At 46.7% G+C, this 25,985-nt stretch overlaps 2 protein-coding genes across 2 annotated transcripts in view; one reads left to right on the top strand and one right to left on the bottom strand.

Annotated features, from left to right (window-relative positions):
* LOC142196121 (uncharacterized) overlaps positions 1 to 25,985 on the bottom strand; it is a 530,658-nt gene that overhangs the window by 114,110 nt on the left and 390,563 nt on the right. Inside the window, 1 exon segment of the mRNA XM_075266346.1 lies at positions 14,957 to 16,039. Within this exon segment, the coding sequence (XP_075122447.1) occupies positions 14,957 to 16,039 (1,083 nt within the window).
* The window catches only part of LOC142196124 (uncharacterized), a 305,361-nt gene that overhangs the window by 67,857 nt on the left and 211,519 nt on the right, over positions 1 to 25,985 (top strand). The window contains exon 4 of the mRNA XM_075266347.1: positions 509 to 1,228. Within this exon, the coding sequence (XP_075122448.1) occupies positions 509 to 1,228 (720 nt within the window). The remainder of the gene's footprint in view (positions 1 to 508; positions 1,229 to 25,985) is intronic.

Genomic DNA, 25,985 nt, shown 5'->3' with positions numbered 1-25,985 from the left:
AGCTTCTCTAGAGAAGGCAGAGACTGCTTATTACCGTCCTCACATCCCCATCTCTGTATATACAGTGCTCAATGAGTACTGTATACACAGCTATGGGAGCCGCCATGATGTGACTTCCCTCTGATCCGGCGGTCACGTGATATGCCGGGAATCCGAGACCGTAAGAGCTGCTGGGTCCTAAAGGACAATGATCCCCTCTGCAGTTATGGACAGGAGGCGGCATTCCTCCTAAGGTATTTATCCTATATACATGTGATAATTCTGTTTCATTTTGCAGACGGTGACTGGATGAGCGGCTCCATAGACATCCCCCAAATATAAAGGAGAAGATCATCACAGATTGGTACAAGAGACCTGGACGTAGACTGGGGAAATCTTTTCTGGTTCTGCAGCATGAGCTCAGACATAAAACCTAATCCTTCCATACATTAAGGAACTGACAGAGATGAAAAAACATTTCCTTGTCCTGAATGTGGGAAACATTTTAGCAGAAAAGCACGACTTGTAGATCATATAAGAACCCACAAAGGAGAGAAGCCATTCTCATGCTCAGAATGTGGGAAATGCTTTACAACTTCAAGTCATCTTCAAAGACATCAGAGAATTCACACAAGAGAGAAGCCATATTCATGCTCAGAATGTGGGAAATGTTTTAGCCAGAAATCAAGTCTCGTGGCTCATGAGATAATTCACACGGGAGAGAAGCCATATTCATGCTCAGAATGTGGGAAATGTTTTGCTCATAAATCATCTCTTGTGGAGCATCAAAGACTTCACACACAGGAGAAATCATTTTCATGTGTAGAATGTGGGAAATGTTTTCGCAGTAAATCAAATCTTGCATATCATCTGAAAGTTCACACAGGAGAAAAGTTTTTTTCTTGTTCAGAATGTGGGAAAGGTTTTATCTTCAAATCACATCTTGTGAATCATCTAAGAGGTCACACAGGAGAGAAGCCATATTCATGCTCAAAATGTGGGAAATATTTTAGCCTACAAAGTCATCTTAAGAGACATGAGAGAAGTCACACAGGAGAGAAGCCATATTCATGTTCTGAATGTGGGAAATGTTTTAGCATACAAAGTAGTCTTAAGAAACATGAGAGAATTCACACAGGAGAGAAGCCATATTCATGTTCTGAATGTGGGAAATGTTTTACAGACAAATCAGGTCTTGAAGCTCATGAGAGAATTCACACAGGAGAGAAGCCTTTTTCTTGCTCAGAATGTGGGAAATTATTTAGCCTACAAAATAACCTTAAGAGACATGAGAGAAGGCACAAAACAAGAACAATTCCCCAGTAAAGTGTAACCAGTAAGATCTCACTGACTAAGCGTTTTTCCATTAATGTCGCTGTATGAGGGCTTAGTTTTTTGTGCGGGTTGTATTTTTTAGTAGTAACATTTCAGGATAGATGGAATTTATTGATGAACTTTTATTAAATGTAACAACAATTTCACCATTTACCATGTGACATCAATAATGTTTCCCTTTATGATGATGTCGCTGCGATTATGGGGACACCAAATATGTAGATATCTTTATATTTTATGTTTTACAGAATAAAGAAACGTTGAAAACAATTTGTCGCTGCGTTCTAAGAGCTAAAACTTAATTCTGTCATTGTATTCTTATGGGGCTTGTATTTTGTAGGAGCAGATATAGTTTTATAGGTAACACTAGCTTTTTCCCGCGACTTCGTCTGCGTTGATTTGAGAATCGGGCGGACACAGACGTGTCAAACTGTGAGAGTAGTTAAAAAATCTTGCTGGGATAGCAAATGTGATATTTTATATTGTGTATGTAGTAATACAGACAATTTGTTGTTATTTTTGGAGGATTTTTTTTGTTATTTGAGCTGGTATATGGTAAAGTAGAAATGTACATACTGTATTCGGGAGCGAGGTGTTTCAAGTTAATATACTTCTATATACCACATTGTAGGATTTGTTATTTTCTGCCAAGATTTGTAAGTTTTCTGGGCTGGATACTCGGGAGCAAGTGACATAAAGCTGACCATGAGAGAAGCAGGGGGTGGTAAATGTATTCCCGCCACCTTCAGTGTTTGGCCCTGGGACTTATTACTAGTCATTGTAAATGCTAACTTGAGTGGAAATTGGAGTCTTTTAAATTGAAAAGGCAAATTAGTTGGTATAATTGGGATTTGGGGGATCAAGACGCTTTCTCCTTTAGCTGCTCCTGTAAGAATATTGGCTTCAATGACATTTTCCCCAGCTGTGTGACACGTAGCCTTGTGCCATTGCATTATTGGGGTGCATCAAGATTGCGCATGAGCAGAACTGGGACGCCAAGCTTTAGCTCGAGTGTATGGGAAGGCACGCCTGGTAATTCCAAGGTGTTAAGGAATTCTACAGGGTAATTTGTGCTCTCGTCACTGGTCATGACTGTGTCTATTGATTTGCATACTTTGGAGTCACCGAGTAACTGTTGTAAGATCTTCTGGTTAATCTTATTGACGGAGTCATTTCTTGGTGATAGCACTGCTCTTTCGCATGACCACTGTTCATTGTTGATATTGTCTTGTAACTGTGGGAAAAAGTGCGATATAAGTTGGTCTTCTGTCGTGACTGGATGGCAAAAATCATTGGAAAATTCAATTAGCCCATCTGAATCTGTTTGGAGTCGTCCCTCTCCAATCTGCAGCCACTTGGAGGCATAGGCACCTGCTTGAAAATCATTGTAAAGTTGGACACGCATGTTGCATGTTAGGTGGAGCTTTTGTACTTTGACCCAGAGAGGCGATGCTTTAAGTTCATCTCATCCGCTGGTGTACCTCTGTCAATGACAGGCAGTGTTTGTTGCTTCGCCTAAATAAAGGGTGTTTCACATGTGCGCCCGGGGTCTCCGCTTTCAGGTTTCCTGGCCGAAACAGGGCATGAGACAGAAACCTGCAGGCATTTTTGAAACCCATTGCAATGAATGGGTTTGAAAAGTGAGCGGCCGGGAGCGTTTTGTGCTGTCGACGGCAAAACTTTTAGTTTTTTAACTGTACACAAAGTAGGATATGCAGGAGTTTGTGTGCGAATGAGAAAACACCGGTTGCGCCTAGGAGTGCATAGAACGCTCAGCAGCACTCATGGGCGAACTGTGTGTGCCAACAGAAGAGGGAAACCTAAGAACGGAGAGCAGACGGTGGTGTGAACTGAGTGTAAGGGGTTTTTTTGCAACCACCATATGGCGGGGCCAGATTAACGGTAGATATACCATTTTGGGGAATGTGTATTGGTTAGATGAGCTTTTATTTAAATGATAGGCCAAAGCGTGAAACAAAATGGTGGTTTGTCACGTATGATTGTGACGTTGATGGTACAGGGCAAATATGTTATAAGTAGACCAGCCATTTTGGGACAGAATGGTAACTAATGTGTATATGCATCACAGTAGTTTTGACTTTTATGTGTTGTAGGGAAAGGAGGTGATTTTTTTTGTTTGTTTTTTATTATTTGTTAGAAAGTGTTTTTTGTTAGTGTTTTTTGTTTTACTTTTTTATTAGTTCCACTTAGGGGTTTGAACCTGCAATCATTTGATTGCAAGTCTCCATAGACGGCATTCTAAGTGTATTGCCGTCTATGCGAGATTGCGTGCCTTACTATTGTAGCTGGTCATAGCCCAGCCACGATAGTATTACTGGAATGACAGGCCTGGGACCATTCAGTATGCTCCCGGCTGGCACCGGAACAGGTCGGCTCCTGCGAGGTCTCCAGGCAGGAGACGGTCTGCAACTTTGAAGGCGTGTGTGTGTGTGTGTGGGGGGGATTGCTTGCTAATGGCTGTAATGAAAGGACATTTTAATTGTAGGTATGAGCATCGGGCCTCCGCGTGTAGTGGAGACCCGGTTGCTATGGTGACCACTCTGCAACCAAGTGGTCGCCTTTACTTTTACAATTCCCAGCGGATGTCGTGGAGGGCCGGGCCGCAGCATCGCTCCACTCCTGCCTCTGCAGGAAGCCAGCGGCGGCAGGAAGGTTGCGATCATGCTCCTTTACCCCTTACCCCACCGCATACCCTGCGTATAAGACGACCCCCAAGTTTTCCGAAAAGTTTTTTTTTTTTGGGGGGGGGAGTCGTCTTGTACACCGGAACATGCAGTAAGGTTGTATGTGGTAGTGGCCGGAGGAGCACCTGAGGGACAGGGCAGTGCAAGACCCTCGGCAGATAGCAGTTAATGTAATGTTGCGGCTGGGCGGCCGGCTGTGTTGAAACACTGGGGCGGAGGAGACAAGGAGGAATAGTAGGGCAGATTATATATGGAGCAGCTGTCCGTAGAAGAATGTGTGCTGCGAACTTACCGCTGAGCGTGGAAAGCAGGAGGATCGCGGGGAAAGCAAGCCAGTTAAGGTAAGTTTCAGGGTCGAGGATGACTGTAGAATGCTGGCGTAGACTTATGGCGCCGCGACCCAGGCTTTGTGTGCGCTGTAGTGACGTGTAGGAAGGAAGTGTGCGTGCGGCCTCCTCAGTGCAGTGTAGTTTGTCTCACTGCCCAAGCAGTGTCGCGCTGGTGTTCAGCAATCATGGCGGTCCCGGAGCGTGGACTTTGTCAGGCTGTTGAGGTATATTACAGGACTGTGTAAGGTCAGCAAATACATGTGAATGTGATTGAGTGGGGTTAGAGCTACCGTTGAGGCAACAATAAGGAGTGTGCAGGCAGTTTGTGGCTGGAAATCTATAGCTGGGGTTAGGAGTCCTGCTTTTGTGAATTTACTGCTAAGAAGCCATGTTGTTTAGCGGCACCAAAAGTAGCCTATGTTTCAATCCCAAGCGAAAACTATGTTTTTGGAAAATTGCACGCAAATCCGTCTGGGCGTTTCAGCGTGATTGAGGAACAAACATCCAAACTCACAAACACGTAGGACAAACAGCTTTTCTTTGGGGTGCCCCACCACCACCACCATAAATTTGCAGGAATACAGAGCAGTTAGTCCCGGCTATATATGTGAAAACCTGCTTTTCCAGGGGTGTCCCCCCACAATATAGCAGCAATACAAAGAAATTAGTTCCGGCTATATACGTGCAAACCAGGTTTTCAGGCAGTGTTTAACCCCAGAACAGGGATACAGAGCAATTAGGTACGGCTATGTACGCGCAATCCAGATATCCAGGGTGTGTACCCCCAAAACCTTGGTGTGAGACACAGATATTCAGTCAGGCTATGTCCGCTCAATCCAGATATCCAGGGTGTGCACCCCCCAAAACCTAGGTGGCAGACACAGAAATTCAGTTAGGCTATGTACGCTCAATCCAGATATCCACGGTGTGATTGCCCAAAACCTACCTGGGAGACACATCCATTTAATCATGCTATATCAGCTCAATCCAATTTTTAAGGGTCTTCCCCCCCAAAGCTAAGTGGGAGAAACACCAATTCAATCAGGCTATATCAGCTCAATCCAATTTTTGGTCAATCCAGATCTGCTAACAGGTTCCGGCCATTATCACATAGGAAAACATGCCCGGGCCCAGGTGCAGCGGGGAAAACCATATTGTCATATCATCCTGGATGGCATCCCTGACCTCGGAAGCAGTGTGCTGTCTGTCCCCCAAGCTGATGAGCTTCAGCACGTCCTGCTGACATCTCCCCACGCCAGTGTTACAGCGTTTGCCGCTAGTAGCTGGGGTGGAGGTTGCAGCGTAGTAGGCTTTCAGAGAACCCCTGCCATGAATTTTGGGCTGGGAGAGGAGATAGGCCACCCCAGTTTGCACGCCGGGCCCAGACTCCTCTACATTCACCCTGCCTGTCGTTAAAGAGAAGCTGCATCCCTGACCACAGGCGCTTGTCGATGCGTCGGTGGTCAAGTGGACCTTGTAGCAAAGAGCGGAACTCTGGGCCCGACTGATGTTATGGGACACGTGCGGGCGCAAGGCGGGGACAGCACACCAAGAGAAGTAGTAACGGCTAGGCCCAGCATAGGGAGGTGCCCCAGCTGCCATCTGCTGACGGAAGGCCTGGGTATCCAGAAGCATAAACGCCAACATTTCCAGGGCCAGCAGTTTTTAGATGAGGCCGTTAAAGGCTTGGGCATGTGGGTGGCTTGCACTGTACTTCTGCCTGCAATGAAACCCCTGGGAGATGGGGAGTGGCTGGGAAGAGGCGCATGATGGTGCAGGCCAAAAGAGCGCATGAGGGTGAACTCCCCAATGTGTCAGAGACAGATGTGTAGGTGTCCAGGCTGGTGTAAAAAGTGGAAGAGGCAGTGTCGGCAACGCCGGGCGACGATTGTCCTGCGTTTGCTCTCTCCCACTAAGCCCAGTGCTTGCCTTCCAAATGACAGCACACACAAGAGGTGGTAAGGTTTTTCTTTTCAGAGCCCCTACTCAGTTTAGACTTGCAAAGTGTGCAAACCACACTAAATTTGTCATGTAACTGACATGTAAATGATAGGTCTATCCATTGGCTGTTCATTTTGATGAAAGTCAGCCGGTCAGCACTGTCAGCTGACAGCCAGCTGTGCTTGTCGGTGATGATGCCACTGGCTGCGCTGAAGACCCTTTCCGATAGCACGTTGGCAGCAGTGAAGGACAGCGTAAGTTCCAGTCACAAATCCAACTTGGAGACCCAATAAGTGTAGGGCGCAGAGGGATTGGAGAGGACAGGGCTGGGGTCGGCCAGGTACTCCCGCAACATGCGCCTATACTTGTCCCTTCTGGTGACACTAGGCCCCTCAGTGGCGGTAGTTTGGCCAGTGGGTGCCATTAACATGTCCCAGACCTTGGAGAGTGTGCCCCTGGTGGGTGTGGACCGGATGGCAGTTGTTAGCCTGTTGGAGGAATAATTCTGGCAACATCGGCGAGTTTTGCATGAGTGGCTAGTACATGGAAAATCTTTGGCCTTGCTGCCTCTGGACATGCCTCTGCCTCTAGCCACCTTTATTGCTGATGCACTTGCATCCACATCTACACTGCTTTTGCCCCTAGACATCACCCTAGTCCATGCCTCTGCCTCTAGCCACCTTTTTTTCCTGCTTAGCTTACCTCCACATCTACACTGCTTTCCCTGCTAGACATCACCCCTGTCCATGTCGAGTCGGTGGCCTTGTCGTTCACCAACTCCTCTTGCAATTGGCTCACTGTCCCCTAACTGCAAACCGCACATAACCACAGCTTGACCTGATGGCAGCTGGGTCTCGTCATCATCACTGAGGCCCAGAAACACCCAGAAAATTGCTAGGAAATGGCGGATACTCCAGTATTTGTGCATCAGGATACACAAAGTCATCTGGTAGCTCCTGCAATTCAGGAAGTGGTTCAACAGAGGGAGAGACAGTAAAAAGACCTGAAAATAGATCCTGGGAGGGGGCAAGGGTGGGATGCCTCTGTTGGGAAGATTGGGCATGTTGGGAGGAAGGAGAGGCAGACTCTTGGGTATGAACACGATTGCAGGTAGTGGCTGACTGGCTGGTGGAAAAGCAGCTGGAAGGATTATCCACTAGCCATTATAACACCTGTTCCTGGTGCTCGGGCCTGGTCTGCGTTGTACCCTGCACCCTGCTTAACGCAGCTGTTATATCAAGAAAAGTGATGAGTGCATGCTAATGTTTCTTGTCCAGTGGAAAGGATGGGATAGGATTTCACGTAAGTCTGCCACCCATGGAAACTCATGGTGCAGAAACTGAGGGAGCTGACTTTGATGAACCCTTGGGTTTTGTAGATGGAACTCCATTAAAGGTCTCTGCTGCTCACACACCCTGCTCAACATACGGTATCTAGGGTTTCAGTGTGTGGTGACCTCGCACAACAGCTTCGGGCAGATGTAGGCGTTGCTGGAGTGTATTGAGGCTAGCACCAGGCACTGTAGACTTGCTAAAGTGGGCGCACAAGCGCCGCACTTTAATCAGGAGCTCGTGTAAATTGGGGTATGTTCTTAGAAACCATTGCACCAATAATTTGAAAACGTGGGCCATGTGTGGACCGTGTTTGAGTCTGGCAAGCTCCAGATCTGCTACCAGGTTCCGGCCATTATCACATACGCCAACCTGCCTGGGCCCAGGTGCAGCGGGGAAAAACACATTGCCATCTCATCCAGGATGGCATCCCTGACCTCGGAGGCAGTGTGATGTCTGGCTCCCAAGCTGATGAGCTTCAGCACGGCCTACTGACATCTCCCCATGCCAGTAGCTGGGGTCGATTCAACGGCGGCGGAGGAGGAGGGTGGTGTTTCAGCACTCTTGCCAGGAATATTGGGCGGGGAGACATGGCAGGCCGCCACAGTTTGCGACTCTGTCCCAGCCTCAACTACATTCAGCCAGTGTGCCGTGATTGAGATGTAGCGTCCCTGGCCGCATTCACTTGTCCAAGCGTCGGTGGTCAAGTGGAACTTTTGTGCAAAGCGCAGAACTTAGGGCCCGCCTGATGTTATGGGACACACGCTGGTGCAAGGCTCAACTCACCCTAAGGGCCAAAAACACTGCTGGTGAATTTTGTTCCATTCCAAAGGACTCTGTGTTTAGATTTGGCTCAGTCACAGCTCCAGGACATGCCTTGGAAGGCAAGGTTTCCTTTAGTGGCTCCATCTCGGCAGGATGATGATGCTGAAGCTTTGTTAAATCTGGTGTCGGAAGGGAAAGTGGTTTCTGATCTACAGCTAAAGTACTGGAGCATGTTGTTTGGACTATTAACACCTGATCAGAACCCTGTAGAGGTAATGTAGAGTCTGATATTAGAGGACCATTACCGCTATTAGTGGTTTCAGCCAATTTTCCACCTTTGCGGTCCTCTAAGTAAAAGTTACCCCCAGGACTTGATGCCAAAATGTTTTCAATTTCACAATCACAATCAAGGTCAATGTCTGGGTCCTCAGTCCAATCCACTGCATCAATCCAACACAATGAGAGAGGGTTCTGGAACCACTGTTTTAGGGGCAAAGAGTTTTAAAGGGGCTAACACTCTGCTGATGCAAGGCTCAACTCACCCAAAGGGCAAAAACACTGCTGGTAGAGGCTGAAGTCACCTGAAGGGCCTCAATCTCTGCTGGGAGCTCAGCTTAAGGGTCTGGAACTTAATTTGGAAGGGCTCACGTTAAGGGACATAAAAGTGAATTTTGGAAGGTCTTACCACATCACACACATCCACAATGACAGTTCAGGGGGGGCTGTTGGATTTCCCATTGCCTATTCCATCTGTTGTTGTCATGGGCAACGTGATTTAAAGGGGTGCTTGTTAATGTTTCTTTAGCATCAAATTTGGGTTTATGTCCATCCATTTGGGGAGTAAAGAAGGTTTCCAGGTATTTTCCGACTTTGATAGAGGTTTTTTTGAATGTGGAAAGTGTGTAGTTGTTAGGCTGTGATAGTGGTGTAATAGAGGGACTTTGGGGTGTTAGATGCCCCCAGACATGCTTCCCCTGCTGTCCCAGTTGCATTGCAGAGGTGTTGGCATCATTTTCTGAGGTGTCATAGTGGACTTGGTGACCCTCCTGAGTCGAATGGTGGGTTCCCCTGAAACGAAGCATTTTTCCCCATAGACTATAATAGGGTTCGATATTCGATAGAATAGTCGAATATTGAGCGGCTATTCGAAACGAATATCGAATATTTTACTGTTCGCTCATCTCTATGTCTTATGTATTCTTTGATAGGGCGGTCACTTTAGTCCATAGGACGGTCCAAGGGGCCTTATTGGCGAAATTAGACATTGAGTCGGCACTCCAATTATTGCCGGTTCACCCGGATTGCCACCCCCTTATTAGGGTCCGTTTACACGGAGGAAAATGGTGAGGAATTTGGTGTGGAATTTCAGCGCTGAAAAAAAAGCCTCCCATTGACTTCAATGGGTTCCTTTTTCTGCTAACATGGTAGGATACATGGTAGATGGGTTTTATTATTTCGACGCATGCCTACTGATGGGTTGTTCCAGCTTCTGCCACTTTTTTTATCCTTTCGATAGATGGGATAAGGAAATTTTCAAAAATTTCAATGTAAACCTGTGCATTTATTGCAGATGTAATGGCAGCCATCTCCTCGGTGCCTTTACCTGACATGCAGTCCCATATCATCAATGACTGTGGAAATTTGCGTGTTTCCTTAAGACAGTCATCTGCATCATCACTTTTCGCAACGCAGATTCGAGATTCATCGCTGAATATGACTTTCATCCACAGTCCACCATTGCTTTTCCTTTTCCCATTGTAACCTTGTTTTTTTCTGTTTAGGTGTTAGTGACGGCTTTCTTTTAGCTTTTCTGTATGTAAATCCCATCTTTGAGGAGTTTTGTTTATCATTCATGAAGTCGAGGCCTCAGAGAATGCAAGCAGCTAGAAAAGCCAGAGGTGGTGCAACAAAGTCCTAGTGATGTGTTAGTCTTATTTTGATTTTCATGATTCCATAAGTTTTTCCTCAGAATTGAGTGATTCCATAATCACTGTTTAGAACACTTGAAGGTAGCAGAGCTGTGTGAGAGGAGACCATGGAGGTAGCAGAGCTGTGTGAGGGGAGACCGTGGAGGCAGCAGAGCTGTGTGAGGGGAGACCGTGGAGGTAGCAGAGCTGTGTGAGGGGAGACCGTGGAGGTGGCAGAGCTGTGTGAGGGGAGACCATGGAGGTGGCAGAGCTGTGTGAGGGGAGACCATGGAGGTGGCAGAGCTGTGTGAGGGCAGACCATGGAGGCGGCAGAGCTGTGTGAGGGGAGAACATGGAGGCGGCAGAGCTGTGTGAGGGGAGAACATGGAGGCGGCAGAGCTGTGTGAGGGAAGACCGTGGAGGCGGCAGAGCTGTGTGAGGGGAGACCGTGGAGGCAGCAGAGCTGTGTGAGGGGAGACCGTGGAGGTAGCAGAGCTGTGTGAGGGGAGATCATGGAGGTAGCAGAGCTGTGTGAGGGGAGACCGTGGAGGCAGCAGAGCTGTGTGAGGAGAGACCATGGAGGCGGCAGAGCTATGTGAGGGGAGACCATGGAGGTGGCAGAGCTGTGTGTGTGTAACTGGCATGTGTGAAGGAAGAAGAACAGAGGCAGTATAATACTGAGAAACAGAATATAGGCAGAATATAGCTTTATTTCATATAGGACTAAGTATGGTAGTGGGGGGGTCCCCAACAAGTGTCTTGTATAAAAGAGGGCCCTGATTTCATAAAATGTGGGAACCATTAATGTAGCAAACAAAATACTGAAACTCACAGATACTTAAATAGTCTGAAAAAAGATTAACACTATAAAGTTTTTCAGTAAAGGGAATGTCCTGGATTATCTTTTTATATATATTAGGGCGAGTAAGGTAAAAAAAAAAAAAAAAACTGTAAATATATATATATATATACACACACACACACACACACACACACACACACACACACATATATGTTCAATTGTCCCTGGTGTCTCCCAGCTTGATCCGGTTTTGTTGCTCCGGGAAGTCCCGACCACACGAGACCACTCTGTAGCCTTAGTGAAGGACACAACTGGCCTGACATAATATAAAAAATAACCCAAGAAAACCTCTTTCATTTCCTGCACCAATCTTTATTTTTTTTGTAAATCACAAAAAAGTAAAAAAGAAGCCGCCCTATTGGTTATTTCCTTCTCTGTAAAGGCCTGAACAATAATAATACAAATATCCCTAAATGGTTTGTTTATTATTTGCCCCACCCCCAACCAAAAAAAAGGTATAAAAGCATTGAAAAAGTCTCAGATTATCTAATATGCACACCCCCTCCTCCTCCCCAAAAAAATCTCAGATCTTGCTAGTAAACCCCCCCCCCAAAAAAAAAAACAAACAAACAAACAAAAAAAAAAAAAACAGCAAACAATTCAGTGAAAAAAACACAAGTAGAAAATGGATTATTATTGTGTATTATTAGTAACACTTATAATCTATTTGTTAATTTGGTATCGGAATAATCTCATCTACCCAGAGAAATAAATGATCAGGTATCTAAGCCACGTGGTGAAGGCCACAGAATATAGATCATGGAACGGAAAGAGTGGAAGTGCTGGATTTTTCTATCCTCTACAAGAAAGAGTTAATAAAGTTACTCAATGAGATATCTGTACCCTATAAGAGGGGCAAAACACTGCACCTGGTCTTGCAAAAAACAAGTCCTCATAGAGTCACATTTACACAAAAATAAAAGAAGTTATTGCTCTTGTTTTATTACCCTCCATGATTAATCCATACAAGTGCCCCCCTCCCCCTCCATCATTAATCCATAGAAGTGACCGTACCCCATCCCCCCCTGGACACTCCACCATTAGTACAACCCATCTGGCACTGAAATGGCATATTATTGGAAAAATTGCAATTTTTACTTTTCATTTTCAGGTGTGCAGAATGAATGTAACGCTGAAGGGTTAAAAATGATCACTGCTGCACTTGATAAATCCCTTTGGGGTTGTAGTTTCCAAAGTGGGGTTACATGTCTGCGGATTCCATTTTATTGGCAATTCAGGGGCTCTGCACAAATGGCATGATGCCCAAAAACCAAACTGCGCTCCTTCCTCCTGTGCCCGGCTGAGCCCAAACAGCAGTTTATCGCACACATGACATTCAGTCCGTTATCCTGGGTACACCGGTGTCATACACGGGGGGGTGTACACTGTAGTTTGGGCACAGCAGGGGGAAGATGTGAAGGAGCGCGATGTGGCTTTTCGAGTACAGATTCAGATGTTTGGTATCTGGATGCTACATCATGTTTGCAGGACCTGTAAGGTACCAGAAAAGTGGAATCCCCTACAGAGTGACCTCATTTTGAAAACTGCACCCCTCAAAGAATTTATCAAGGGTTGTAGTGATGGAAATACACAGCGGATGGTGAAGAGCGAATATATAGCTGTGCGGAGTAAACTGGGAACACCAAATTCCCTACTATGTCCCCATAGCGCCTATGATTTGGGTAGGGGGGCCCCTTCTGGTGACTTTCCCCATGTAAATCTGGGGTGTCTCCTGATATCCGTTCGCACCACTTATACATTCCTTTCCTGCCGCAGCCGGTTGTGTCCTAATAACTTAGCAATTTTAGGGTTTTTGTCTTCACATTGTACTATATTGTGCTATATTTCTTTTATGTTTCTGATGATGTGGCCATATGAGGGCTTGTTTTTGGTGCCATGAGATGCATTTTATAATGACACTAATTTTTTTATGCACTTTATTTTTTCCAATTTTTTATTTTATTTTTTACATTTTCTGCTTGTCCCTCTAGGAGACCTGAACCAGCAATATTCTGATCACTGGTTCAGTACTACCGTGTTTCCACGAAAATAGGACGTACCCCAAAAGTAAGGCATGGCAGACATTTTGCTGCCTTGCCTAATATAAGGCGCTCCCCCGAAAGTAAGACGTAGTGAATAGAAATGAATAGAAGTAGCCGGCAAATGGGGGGTTAATCAGCGTGCCGGGCGCTTCCATTCATTTCTATGGGAGTGTGTGTGGGCACCGACTGGAGGCATTAGCGCTGGATGTCTGCTGACACCAGCAGACACCAGGCGGCTATGGTGGCCGCCCGACTCCCGGGTGGCCGGCATAGTTAAACACCCGGCCGGCCATCTGGGAGTTGGGGCGGCCGCCATAGCCACCTGGTGTCTGCTGGTGTCAGCAGACATCCAGCGCTAATGCCTCCAGTCGGTGCCCACACCGACCGTGGGCATTGACCCTTCTGGCGCCGGTGATCGCCGGCACCTGGAGCATGCTCCAGGGCTGACGTCATGTTGGCATGACAGCTGGGAGCCTTGTAAAGGCTCCCTGGCCTGTCTGCAGTGCTTTTCTTTTGCAGGCTGCTCTATGCAGCCTGCAAAAGAAATGACGATTTTTTTGCAATGCAATGCAATTGCAAAGGTCTGATCACTAATGCATTGCAAAAAATCGTCATTTCTTTTGAAGGCAGGTTGCCTGCCTGTAATGTATTACGGGGAGGGGGGGAGGGGTTAATAAATGCAAAAAAAGAATATATATATATAAAGTATTAAAAATTCAAATCAACCCATTCCCCTAGAACACATATAAAGGTATGTAAATACTGTGAAACACATACCGTACATGTTAGGTATGCCTGTGTCCAAAATCGCCTGCTCTACAAATCTATAAAAATATTTTTATACTGTACAGTATTTAATAAATGTTAATTTTTATATTTAGCAATATATGTGAATTCTTCTTTGAAAAAAATAAGACATCCCCTGAAAATAAGACATGGCGCATCTTTGGGAGCAAAAATTAATATAAGACACCGTCTTATTTTCGGGGAAACAGGGTATACACTGCAATACACATGCAACTGACAGCTAACACCCGCTCTAAATGCCACCCACTCAAATAGTGAGCAGGCAGCCGGCCCCTGACTTACTATTACGCCCATTTACCCCGGTACCAGGCTCCAAGGATGTAATAGTACGTGATGACGCTAAGGGGTTAAAAAAATCTTTCACTGCGGTGCGTTATTATACAGGCTGTCTGTTATTACTAAATCCGTGTGTGCTAAAGAGCTAGAAAGGGGTTAGATAAAGCCCCAGGAGGCCCCAGCAGGTCAGACATGACATATAATACAACATGCACCTCAAGTTCAGAGCAGACAAAACCAAAATGTACTGAACCTCGAAAGGTTCATTTATGCCCAGTAGTGATATCTTACTGGTCACACTTCACTGGGGAAATTGTTCTTATTCTCCCAATGAACCTTCATATTCCCCATACTGGAGGTTTCTGTTCCAGTGACAGATATCGATGATGATTCAGGATATGACACACAATGGACGTCACTGAGAAGAGACCAGAAATCTCTGTGTGTTCAGGGATATAAGTTCTACCATATCAGAAGACATCCCGAGGCAGCAGGTCCTAGAAAGGAGCTCAACACCGGCCACATCCCCACAGTCTGACATTAACTTGGCTTCTCCTCTGTGTGAATTCTCTGATGTCTCTCATAATGACCTTTATGTATGAAATATTTCTCACCTCCTCCAGACATGAAATATTACTTCTTCATCTTGTGAATTCTCTCAACATGTGTCTTAAGACTTGATTTATGTCTGAAACATTTACCACATTCTGAGCAACAAAAAGGCTTCTCTCCTGTGTGAATTCTCTCATGAGATGCAAGATTTGATTTATTGCTAAAACATTTCCCACATTCTGAACAAGAAAAAGGCTTCTCTCCTGTGTGAATTTTCAGATGAGATGCAAGTCGTGATTTCTGGTAGAAACATTTCTCACATTCAGGACATGAATATGGCTTCTCCCCTGTGTGAATTCTCTTATGGATTTTAAACTCTTGTGGAGTCGCAAAACATTTCCCACATTCTGAGCAACAATATGGCTTCTCTCCTGTGTGAGTTTTCAGATGAGATGCAAGATGCGGTTTCTGGCAGAAACATTTCTCACATTCAGGACATGAATATGGCTTCTCCCCTGTGTGAATTCTCTTATGGATTTTAAACTCTTGTGTAGTCGCAAAACATTTCCCACATTCTGAGCAAGAAAAGGGCTTCTCTCCTGTGTGAGTTTTCAGATGTATTGCAAGATATGATTTGCTGGTGAAGCATTTCTCACATTCAGGACATGAATATGGCTTCTCCCCTATGTGAATTCTCTTATGGATTTTAAGTGTTTGTGCAGTTGTAAAACACTTCCCACATTCTGAGCACGAAAAAGGTTTCTCTCCTGTGTGAATTTTCAGATGACATGCAAGTTGTGATTTCTGGCAGAAACATTTCTCACATTCAGGACATGAATATGGCTTCTCCCCTGTGTGAATTCTCTTATGGATTTGAAGCTCTTTTGCAGTCGCAAAACATTTTCCACATTCTGAGCAAGAAAAGGGCTTCTCTCCTGTGTGAGTTTTCAGATGAGATGCAAGTTGTGATTTCTGACAGAAACATTTCTCACATTCAGGACATGAATATGGCTTCTCCCCTGTGTGAATTCTCTTATGGATTTTAAAGACTTGTGGAGTCGCAAAACATTTCCCACATTCTGAGCAAGAAAAGGGCTTCTCTCCTGTGTGAGTTTTCAGATGATATGCAAGTTGTGATTTCTGGCAGAAACATTTCTCACATTCAGGACATGAATATGGCTTCTCTCCTGTGTGTGTTCTTAGATGAACTACAACATATGATTTATGTTGAAAATATTTCCCACATTCAGGACATGAAAATGTTTTTTCTTCTCCGTCAGTTTTCTCACGTTTGGAAGGATTAGGTTTCATGGCTAAGTTCTTCGTTCAGAACCAGCAAATTTTTTCCCGTCTACATCCAGGTGTGTTTTTTTTTTGCCAATTTGTGAATATCTTCTACTTTATGACAAGGAGACGTCTATGGAGCGGTTCATCCAGTCATCACCTGCAAAATGAAATAGAACTGTTTCTAAATAAAATAATTAATATTTTCATAGAAAAGATTTTATTTTGACAATGCAAGTTTACATAAAAAAATAATAATAATAATATAAAAAAATTAAAAAAATTCTGAAAATGTAATAATAAATAAAGATTAAAAAACCTATATTTTATATGTGAGTAGAGATGAGCGAACAGTGAAATGTTCGATATTCGATATTCTATTTGAGTAGCCCCTCAATAATTGACTGTTCAAACGAATATCGAACCCCATCTATGGGGTAAAAAGGTGCGTTTAGGGGGAAACCACCATTCGACTCAGGAGGGTCACTAAGTCCACTATGACACCCCAGGAAATGATGCCAACACCTCTGCAATGTAACTGGGACAGCAGGGGGAGCATGTCTGGGGGCATCTAACACGCCCAAGTCACTGTATTACCCCAATATCACAGCCTAACTACACACTTTCCACACTCAATACAACCTCTATAAAAAGTTCAAAAATACCTGGAAACCTTCTTCCCTCCCCAATTGTGTGGACAGAAACACAAAGGTAAAGAAACATTAGCATGCACTCATCACAATCCCTGACTTGAGAGCTGCGTAAAGCAGGTACCACACTGATTTCAGATTTCCTGCCTAGCAGAAACTAATCCCTCAGCAGATGTCTGTGTCTCTGTCTCTGTCTCTATCTCACTCCAAGCCGCAAATGGAACGAAGATGGTGGCGACTGTACTTATAAATCGGAGGTCACCTGATTTCAGCAGCCAATGACTTTTTCCTATTTTTTTTCAATGCCTCCGTTGTCGTAGTTCCTGTCCCACCTCCCCAGCACAGTAATTGGTGCAAAAAATCGCCAGGGAAGAGAAGTTGTCGCCAATCAAGTCCAATCTTAGGGGCGTACACAATACCGTCAGTGTCCGACAGGTAGTGTCCGCTCCTAGTGTCCGTTCAAAATCTCTCATGGACAATAGGAGCGGACACTAGCTGTGTCTGTGACACTTGTCATTTATTTAAATGGCAATCGGGTGCGTTCTTTTGCACTCCGTGCTCTTCCTTCCCTGTCCGCATGTAAAGATGTCCGACTTTTTAAGCGGACAGAAAAACCTACATGTCGGGTTTTTCTGTCCGATTGAAAAGTCGGACATCTTTACATGCGGACAGGGAAGGAAGAGCACGGAGTGCAAAAGAACGCACCCAATCTCCATTTAAATAAATGACAAGTGTCACAGACACAGCTAGTGTCCGCTCCTAATGTCCATGAGACATTTTGAACGGACACTAGGAGTGGACACTACCTGTCGGACACTGACGGTATTGTGAACGCTCCCTTACAATAAAGACTGATATCTAATGGTAATAAATAGAGATGAGCGAACACTAAAATGTTTGAGGTTTGAAATCTGATTCGAACAGCCGCTCACTGTTCGAGTGTTCGAACGGGTTTCGAACCCCATTATAGTCTATGGGGAACAGATACTCGTTAAGGGGGAAACCCAAATCCGTATCAGGAGGGTCACCAAGTCCACTATGACACCACAGGAAATGATGCCAACACCTCTGGAATGACACTGGGACAGCAGGGGAAGCATGCCTGGGGGCATCTAACACACCAAAGACCCTCTATTACCCCAACATCACAGCCTAACAACTACACACTTTCCACATTCAAAAAAACCTCTATCAAAGTGGGAAAATACCTGGAAACCCTCTTTACTCCCCAAATGGATGAACACAAACCCCAATTTAAGCTCAACAAACAGTAACAACCACCCCTTTAAACCATGACAACCACAGATGGAATAGGCAATGGGAAATCCTTTAGTCCTCACCCTCAACTGTCATTGTGTGTGTGTGTGTGTGTGTGTGTGTGTGTGTGATGTGGTAAGACCTTCCAAAATTCACTTTTCTAGCCCTTAACATGAGCCCTTCCAAACAAAGTTACAGGACCTTAAGCTGAGCTACCAGCAGAGATTGAGGCCCTTGGCATGAGTAGAGCCTTGCACCAGCAGTGCTTTTGGCCCTTGGAGTGAGTAGAGCCTTGCACCAGCAGTGTTTTTGGCCCTTAGGGTGAGTTGAGCCTTGCACCAGCGTGTGTCCCATAACATCAGGCGGGCCCTAAGTTCTGCGCTTTGCACAAAAGTTCCACTTGACCACCGACGCGTGGACAAGTGAATGCGGCCAGGGACGCTACATCTCAATCACGGCACACTGGCTGAATGTAGTTGAGGCTGGGACCAGGTCGCAAACTGCGGCGGCCTGCCTTGTCTCCCCGCCCAATATTCCTGGCAGGAGTGCTGAAACACCACCCTCCTCCTCCTCCGCCCTTGAATTGACCCCAACTACTGGCATGGGGAGACGTCAGCAGGCCACAATGAAGCTCATCAGCTTGGGGGACACATAGCACACTGCCTCCGAGGTCAGGGATGCCATCCTGGATGAGATGGCAATGTGTTTTTCCCTGCTGCACCTGGGGCCAGGCATTTTTGTCATGTGTGATAACGGCAGGAACCTGGTAGCGGCTCTGGAGCTTTCCAGCCTCCAACACGTTCCATGCTTGGCCCACGTCTAACTTAGTGGTGCAACGTTTTTTGAAAACATACCCAAATGTACCGAAGCTACTGGTGAAAATGCGGCGCTTGTGCGCCCACTTTTGCAAGTGTACGGGAGCTGCTGCTAGCCTCAAAACACTCCAGCAAGGCCTACATCTGCCTGATGACCACACACGCTGAAACGCTACATACCATATCTTGACCAGAGTGTGTGAGCTGCTGTGACTTTGATGGAGTTTCATCTACAAAACTCTCAAAGTCAGCTCCCTCAGTTTCTGCACCATGAGTTTCCAGGGGTGGCAGAGTTATGGCTAGAGGCAGAGGCATGGACTGGGGTGATGTCTAGGGGCAAAAGCAGTGTGGATGTGGAGGCAAGCTAAGCAGGGAAAAAGGTGGCTAGAGGCAAAGGGATGTCCAGAGGCAGAAGACGGCTGCATGACAGAAGCTAGACCTGAGCCAGCAAGGCCCAAGATGCTCTCTTTTCTAGCTTCCTTAGAAAAATTCCCCCATCGAGGCCACGTTCCTCGCTGGGGGAGATAATTTCTAAATGTATAGGTCGAGGACAAACTGAGTGTGGTTTACACACTTTGCAATGCGACTCCCCATCTCCCAGGCCTTTCATTCCAGGCTAAAGTACAGCGCAACCCACCCACATGCCCAAGGCTTCAACGGCCTCATCTCAAAAATTCTGGCCCAGCAGATGTTGGGGTCCCGGCTTGTGGACACTCTGCCCTTTCTGGGCCTGCTGGCTACTGTGCCACCTCACTGTGCCGTCCACACCAGCACTTTTCCCCAAACATGAGGCGGTCCCTAAGTTCAGCGCTTTGCCAAAAAGTTCCACGTGACCAGCTACGAATGGACAAGTGCATGCGGACAGGGACACTACCTTTCACTCTTGGCACAGTGGTTGAATGTACTTGAGGCATGGACCGGGTCGCAAAATGTGGTGGACTGACTTGTCTCCCCACACAACATTCCTGGGAGGAGGGCTGAAACACCACCCTCCTCCTCCTCCTCCGCCGTTAAGTGGACCCCAGCTATGAGCTGGAAACGCTGCAACACTGGTGTGGGGAAACGTCAGCAGGCCGTGCTGGAGCTCATCAGCTTGGGCAACGGACAGCAAACTGCCTCTGAGGTCAGGGATGCCATCCTGGATGAGATGGCAATTTGTTTATCCCCGCTGCCCCTGGGGCCAGGCTTTTTTGTCTTGTTGGAGGGCTCCGGAGCTTGCCAGCCTCCAACACGTTCCATGCCTGGCCCACATGTTCAATGTAGTGGTGCAACGATTTTTAAAATCATACCCCAAATTAGCAGAGATAAGAGTGAAAGTGCGGCACTTGGACACCCACTTTCCCAAGTCTACAGTACCTGGAGCTAGCCGCAATACACTCCAGCAAGGCCTACATCTGCCTGAAGCACCTACTGTTGTGCGAGGTCACCACACGCTCAAACCCTAGATACCGTATGTTGAGCAGGGTGTGTGAGTAGCAGAGACCTTTGATGGAGTTCCATCTACAAAACCCAAGGGTTCCTCATAGTCAGCTCCCTCAGTTTCTGCACCATGAGTTTCCAGGGGTGGCAGAGTTACGGCTAGAGGCAGAGGCATAGATAGGGGTGATGTCTAGGGGCAAAAGCAGTGTGGATGTGGAGGCAAGCTAAGCAGCAAAAACTGGGGGTACAAGCAGAGGCATGGACTGGGGTGATGTCTAGGGGCAAAAACAGTGTGCATGTGAAGGGAAGCTAAATCAACAAAAAAAGCTAGGTAAAAGCACAGGCATAAACTGGGGTGATGTTTAGGGGTGAAAGCATTGTTGATGTGGAGGGAAGCTAGGCAGCAAAAACTGGGGATACAAGCTGAGGCATGGGCTGGGGTGATGTCTAGGGACAAAAGCAGTGTGGATGTGGAGGCAAGCTAAGCAGGGAAAAAAGATGGCTAGAGGCAAAGGGATGTCCAGAGGCAGCAAGGGCAAAGATGCAAAACTCTCCCCTGTTTCAAGAATTTTCCCTAGGTATGGGACACGTTAAAGACACCCCCTGTGCAAACTACCGTGGTGGACTGACTTGTCTCCCCACACAACATTCCTGGGAGGAAGGCTGAAACACCACCCTCCTCCTCCTCCGCCGCCGTTAAGTGGACCCCAGCTACGAGCTGGAAACGCTGCAACACTGGTGTGGGGAGACGTCAGCGGGCCGTGCTGAAGCTCATCAGCTTGGGGGACAGACAGCACACTGCCTACAAAGTGAGTCATGCCATCCTCGATGACACGGCAATGTGGTTTTTGCCACTGCACCTGGGCCCAGGCATGTTGTCATGTGTGATAATGGCCGTAACCTGGGATCGGCTCTGTAGCTTGGCAGCCTGCAACAGGTTCCATGCCTGGGCCACGTTTTTAACTCATTGCTGCTAATCTTTTTAAAAAAGTACCCCAATGTTCCCGAGCTACTGGTGAAAGTGCGGCGCTTGTGCGGATAGTTTTGAAAGTCTATAGTTGCCGCCGCTAGCCTCTATGCACTCCTACAATGCCTGTACCTGCTGGAACAACGGCTGTTGTGTGACGTCTCCACACTGCTGGAACTAAACATATCATCTCTTGAGCAGAGTGTGTGAGCAGCACAGACCTTTGATGGAGTTCCAACTGCAAAACCCTAGGATTCGTCAAAGTCAGCTCCCTCAGTTGCTCAACCATGAGTGGCCATGGGTGGCAGACTTATGTGAAATCCTATCCCATCCATTGCAGTGGAGACAAAACATTAGCATGCGCTCATCACAACTCCGGATATGGCAGCTGCGTTCAGCAGGGTGCAGGGTACAACACAGACCAGGCCCGAGCACCAGGAACAGGTGTTAGAAATACTGCAGCATCCGCCATTTCCTTCCAATTTTGTGGTTGTGGACCCGCCACTGACGTTTCTGGACCTCAGTGAGGATGATGAGACACAGTTGCCATCAGGGAAAGCTGTGGTCATGTGTGGTTTGCAGTAAGGGGACAGTGCGCTATTGGAAGAGGAGTTGGTGGATGACGAGGCCACCGACCCCACATGGACAGGGGTGATGTCTAGGGGCTAAAGCAGTGTAGATGTGGAGGGAATCTAATTCAACAAAAAAACAGGGTAGAAGCAAAGGCATAAACTGGGGTGATGTTTAGGGACGAAAGCAGTGTAGATGTTGAGGGAAGCTAAGCAGCAAAAACAGTGGGTAGAAGCAAAGGCATGCAAAACTCTACCCTGTTGGAAGACTTATTCCTAGGTCTGGAACACGTTAATGGCCCCCCTGGACAAATTACTGCCACTCAGGGGCCTAGTGTCACCAGGAGGGACAAGTATAGGCGCATGTTGTGGGAATACCTGGCCGACCCCAGCTCTGTCCTCTCCGATCCCTCTGTGCTCTACAGCCTACACTTATTTTCTCATCTTTTTTTCTGCACTGCACATCTCTTGCCAACTTCCTTTGGGATCTCAGAAGTGGTGGTCTCAGTGCTGAGAAACACATCTGAGCATCGAGCCTGGCTAAATGCAAAGAAAGATTTTGGACCACTTCCAGAGATGGTAATTTCAGTGCTGCAGTTGGCAATGGATGGTGTAATGGGATTAGCTGAGGGATCGCTGTCTTGACCACTTTTTGCCACAAAATGAAAGTCCAATCCAGCCAAGTATGGTGCAAGGATATGATGCAAGGACACCTACACATCTGTCTGTGACACATTGGGGAGTTCACCCTCATCCGCCCTTTTGGCCTGCACCATAATGCGCCTCTTCCCAGCCACTCCCGATCTCCCAGGCGTTTCATTGCAGGCAGAAGTACAGCGCAAGCCACCCACATGCCCAAGCCTTTAATGGCCTCATCGATAAACTGCTGGCCCTGGAAATGTTGGTGTTTATGCTTCTGGATACCCAGGCCTTCCATCAGCAGATGGCAGCTGGGGCACCTCCCTATGCTGGGCCTAGTCGTTACTACTTCTCTTGGTGTGCTGTCCCTGCCTTGCACCTGCATGTGTCCCATAACATCAGTCGGGCCCAGAGCTCTGCGCTTTGCTGCAAGATTCACTTGACCACCGACACATGGACAAGCGCCTGTGGTCAGGGATGCTGCTTATCTTTAATGGCAGGCAGGGTGAATGTGGTGGAGTCTGGTCCCCGGGTGCAAACTGGGGTGGCCTATCTCCTCTCCCAGGCCAAAATTCATGGCAGGAGTAGACTGAAACCCTACGAAGCTGCAACCTCCACCCCAGCTACTAGCGGAAAACACTGTAACACTGGCATGGGGAGATGTCAGTAGGCCGTGCTGAAACTGATCAGCTTGGGGGACAGACAGCACAGTGCCTCCGAGGTCAGGGATGCCATCCTGGCTGAGATGGCATTTTTTTTTCCCTGCTACACCTGGGGCCTGGCATTTTTGCGCCTGTGATAATGGCTGGAACCTGGTAGCAGATCTGGAGCTTGCCAGACTCAAACACGGTCCACGCATGGCCCACGTTTTCCAACTTGTTGGTGCCATGTTTCTTTGAAACCTACACCATTGTGCCTGATATACAGGTCAAAGTGGGGCCATTTTCGTAAGTGAGAACTAGCCTCTGCTAGGCAGAAAACATTCAGAGCACATTCCTCTCATATTCGCACCGTTGGCTGGCGGAGGAAGATGAGGGGGATGGAGTGGCATCTGATGTCCCTGTCCCACACGAGGCTAGAGGGTGAACTTCAGTGCATCCCATTGCTTCACCACAGATGGTGTGAAGGGGAGTGGAAAATGGAGGAAATGGAGAGTGACCCTTACAGTTGGGGCCAGAAAAGGCATGCCAAGTAACACACTGGCACACATGGCTGACTTCATGTTGGGTTGCTTTTCAAGAGTCTAACGCATACTTCACATCATGGAGAACAAATAATACTGGATTTTTACAAGCCTCGAACCACGGTCTAGGTCTAATGTCTGTTCCTTTCTTATATTAGGGGAGAGGAAAAAAAAATTACTTCAGTGATACGTTTAGCGTACATAGACTGACTATTAATGTGTATCCCACTTAGTGTTGTTGGGGTTACACACCGTCACAACCTGGCTAAAGCTTCTATAGCTGTTAATAAAGTCAACATAACTTTACAGTATTTAAAAAGACAGCTGGTACTGACAGAGAGCAAGACAAATGTCAACCAAAGCTGTGAGCTCTGAACACCCACAGTGACTTTGGCGTCATCATTATAAGGGAGCGGGTGGTAATAAATAACTTGGCAGTGCCTAAAACCCAACAAGCTTACAACTATATTTACATTAAGATACACAAATGACACTTTTTAGTAGCATGTCATGAGACAAGCTGATAAGATCTTCCTTTGTGCAGTGCTATTTGAAAGTTAAACGCTGCCTTCATTTTAATTCAGGAGAAGGTGCAGACAGATTAGATTTAGAACATGTTGTCTTCATTGTCAAAATCCTCTATATAGGTAATGGGTTTTTTGGGCTGAGCTGTCTGGGAACGAGCTGGTGCAGCACTGACAACCTGGGTGAATATGGCAAGAGCCTGAGATGTAGGGTTAATGTATCCCCAAATTATTTGGGGAATTTTCACTCAGAAACTGGCACTATATGGCAGTAGCAAGAATTGAGGGTATATGTAACCCCAATATATTCTTTGAATTCCCAGTCAGAAACTGGCACTATATGGCAGTAGCAAAAATTGAGGGTGTATATAGCCCCAATTCTATTGTTAGGGGACTTACAGTGTATTCAATTTAGTTTCTGGGGTAGAAGTGGGGGGGGGGGCACACCTTTGGAACGTGGATCGGGGGTATATAGGATATACGGGAATACACTTTCAGTGTATTCCATTCAGGATCCTGGGAAAGCTGGGTTGCGGCGATTGAGCCTGTCAGTGCCACGTTACACTGACAAGCTTCTCCCTGGAATTGAGGGTGTATGTAACCCCAATATATTCTTTGAATTCCCAGTCAGAACCTGGCACTATATGGCCGTAGCAAGAATTGTGGGTGTATATAGCCCCAAATTCTATTGTTAGGGGACTTACAGTGTATTCAAGTTAGTTTCTGGGGTGGAGGTGGGGGGGTACACCGTTGGAACGTGGATCGGGGGTATATAGGGTATACGGAAATACACTGTCAGTGTATTCCATTCAGGATGCTGGGAAAGCTGGGTTGCGGCGATTGAGCCCGTCAGTGCCACGTTACACTGACAAGCTTCTCCCTGGAATTTAGCTCTTATAAGAGCTGTTGGTTGTCTTCTCCTTCCTATCCTAGCCTGTCCCTGCCTACCCAGAATCTAAGCCCTAGCTAACTGGACGGAAACCTCCGTCCCCGGTGAATTGCAAGCTCAGAATGACGCGAACCTGGGCGGCGCTGTTCTTTTCAATCAGAGGTCACATGTTTTCGGCAGCCAATGGGTTTTTCCTATTTTTTTTCAATGCCCCCGGTGTCGTAGTTCCTGTCCCACCTACCCTGCGCTGTTATTGGAGCAAAAAAGGCGCCAGGGAAGGTGGGAGGGGAATCGAGTAATGGCGCACTTTACCACGCGGTGTTCGATTCGATTCGAACATGGCGAACAGCCTAATATCCGATCGAACATGAGTTCGATAGAACACTGTTCGCTCATCTCTAGTAATAAAAGTAACAGAAACGATCTGATGGGCAAAAAGAAAGGACTGGAAGGGATGAAAGCTTTCCAGGTAATCTTATGGCCAGCACTGGGACCACCATGGGATTGTCCATCAGGGACATTTATTACTGGAGTTCGGGAACATTGATGAGACGATGACGGGACGGAGATATTCTAAAGATTCTTTATCATCAACGTTCCTGCAGAATCCGATCAACGGCAAAACTACAAGGAAAGTTGGGTTGGTGCTGACGGATGATATAAGGCCAGGCCAGATATTGTACAGGATAGACTGTAATACTGGAAGTGATCTGACCTGTGGGATCTGCTTAGAGCGGCCGGGAGACGTCTCAGCAGTAACACTCGCAGCTCCTGAAGGCTCTCAGCTGGTCACACAGTGACAGGTGGCCAGGATAAGTACTGAGAAAGAGAAGGAGAACATTCCAGAACTTAGTCTGTGTTACCGGACATGTCTACTAAGACGGAGATCTCAGAAGTAAAACATGCGTCATATACAGAATGGATTATATTGTTACATCAGCGTCTTCATAGTATGAAC

The sequence above is a fragment of the Leptodactylus fuscus genome, chromosome 2, assembly GCF_031893055.1.
Source record: "Leptodactylus fuscus isolate aLepFus1 chromosome 2, aLepFus1.hap2, whole genome shotgun sequence".
In the NCBI taxonomy this organism is placed as follows: domain Eukaryota; kingdom Metazoa; phylum Chordata; class Amphibia; order Anura; family Leptodactylidae; genus Leptodactylus; species Leptodactylus fuscus.
The sequence above is the reverse complement of the archived record's forward strand: the minus strand, read 5'-3'. Positions and strand labels throughout refer to the sequence as shown.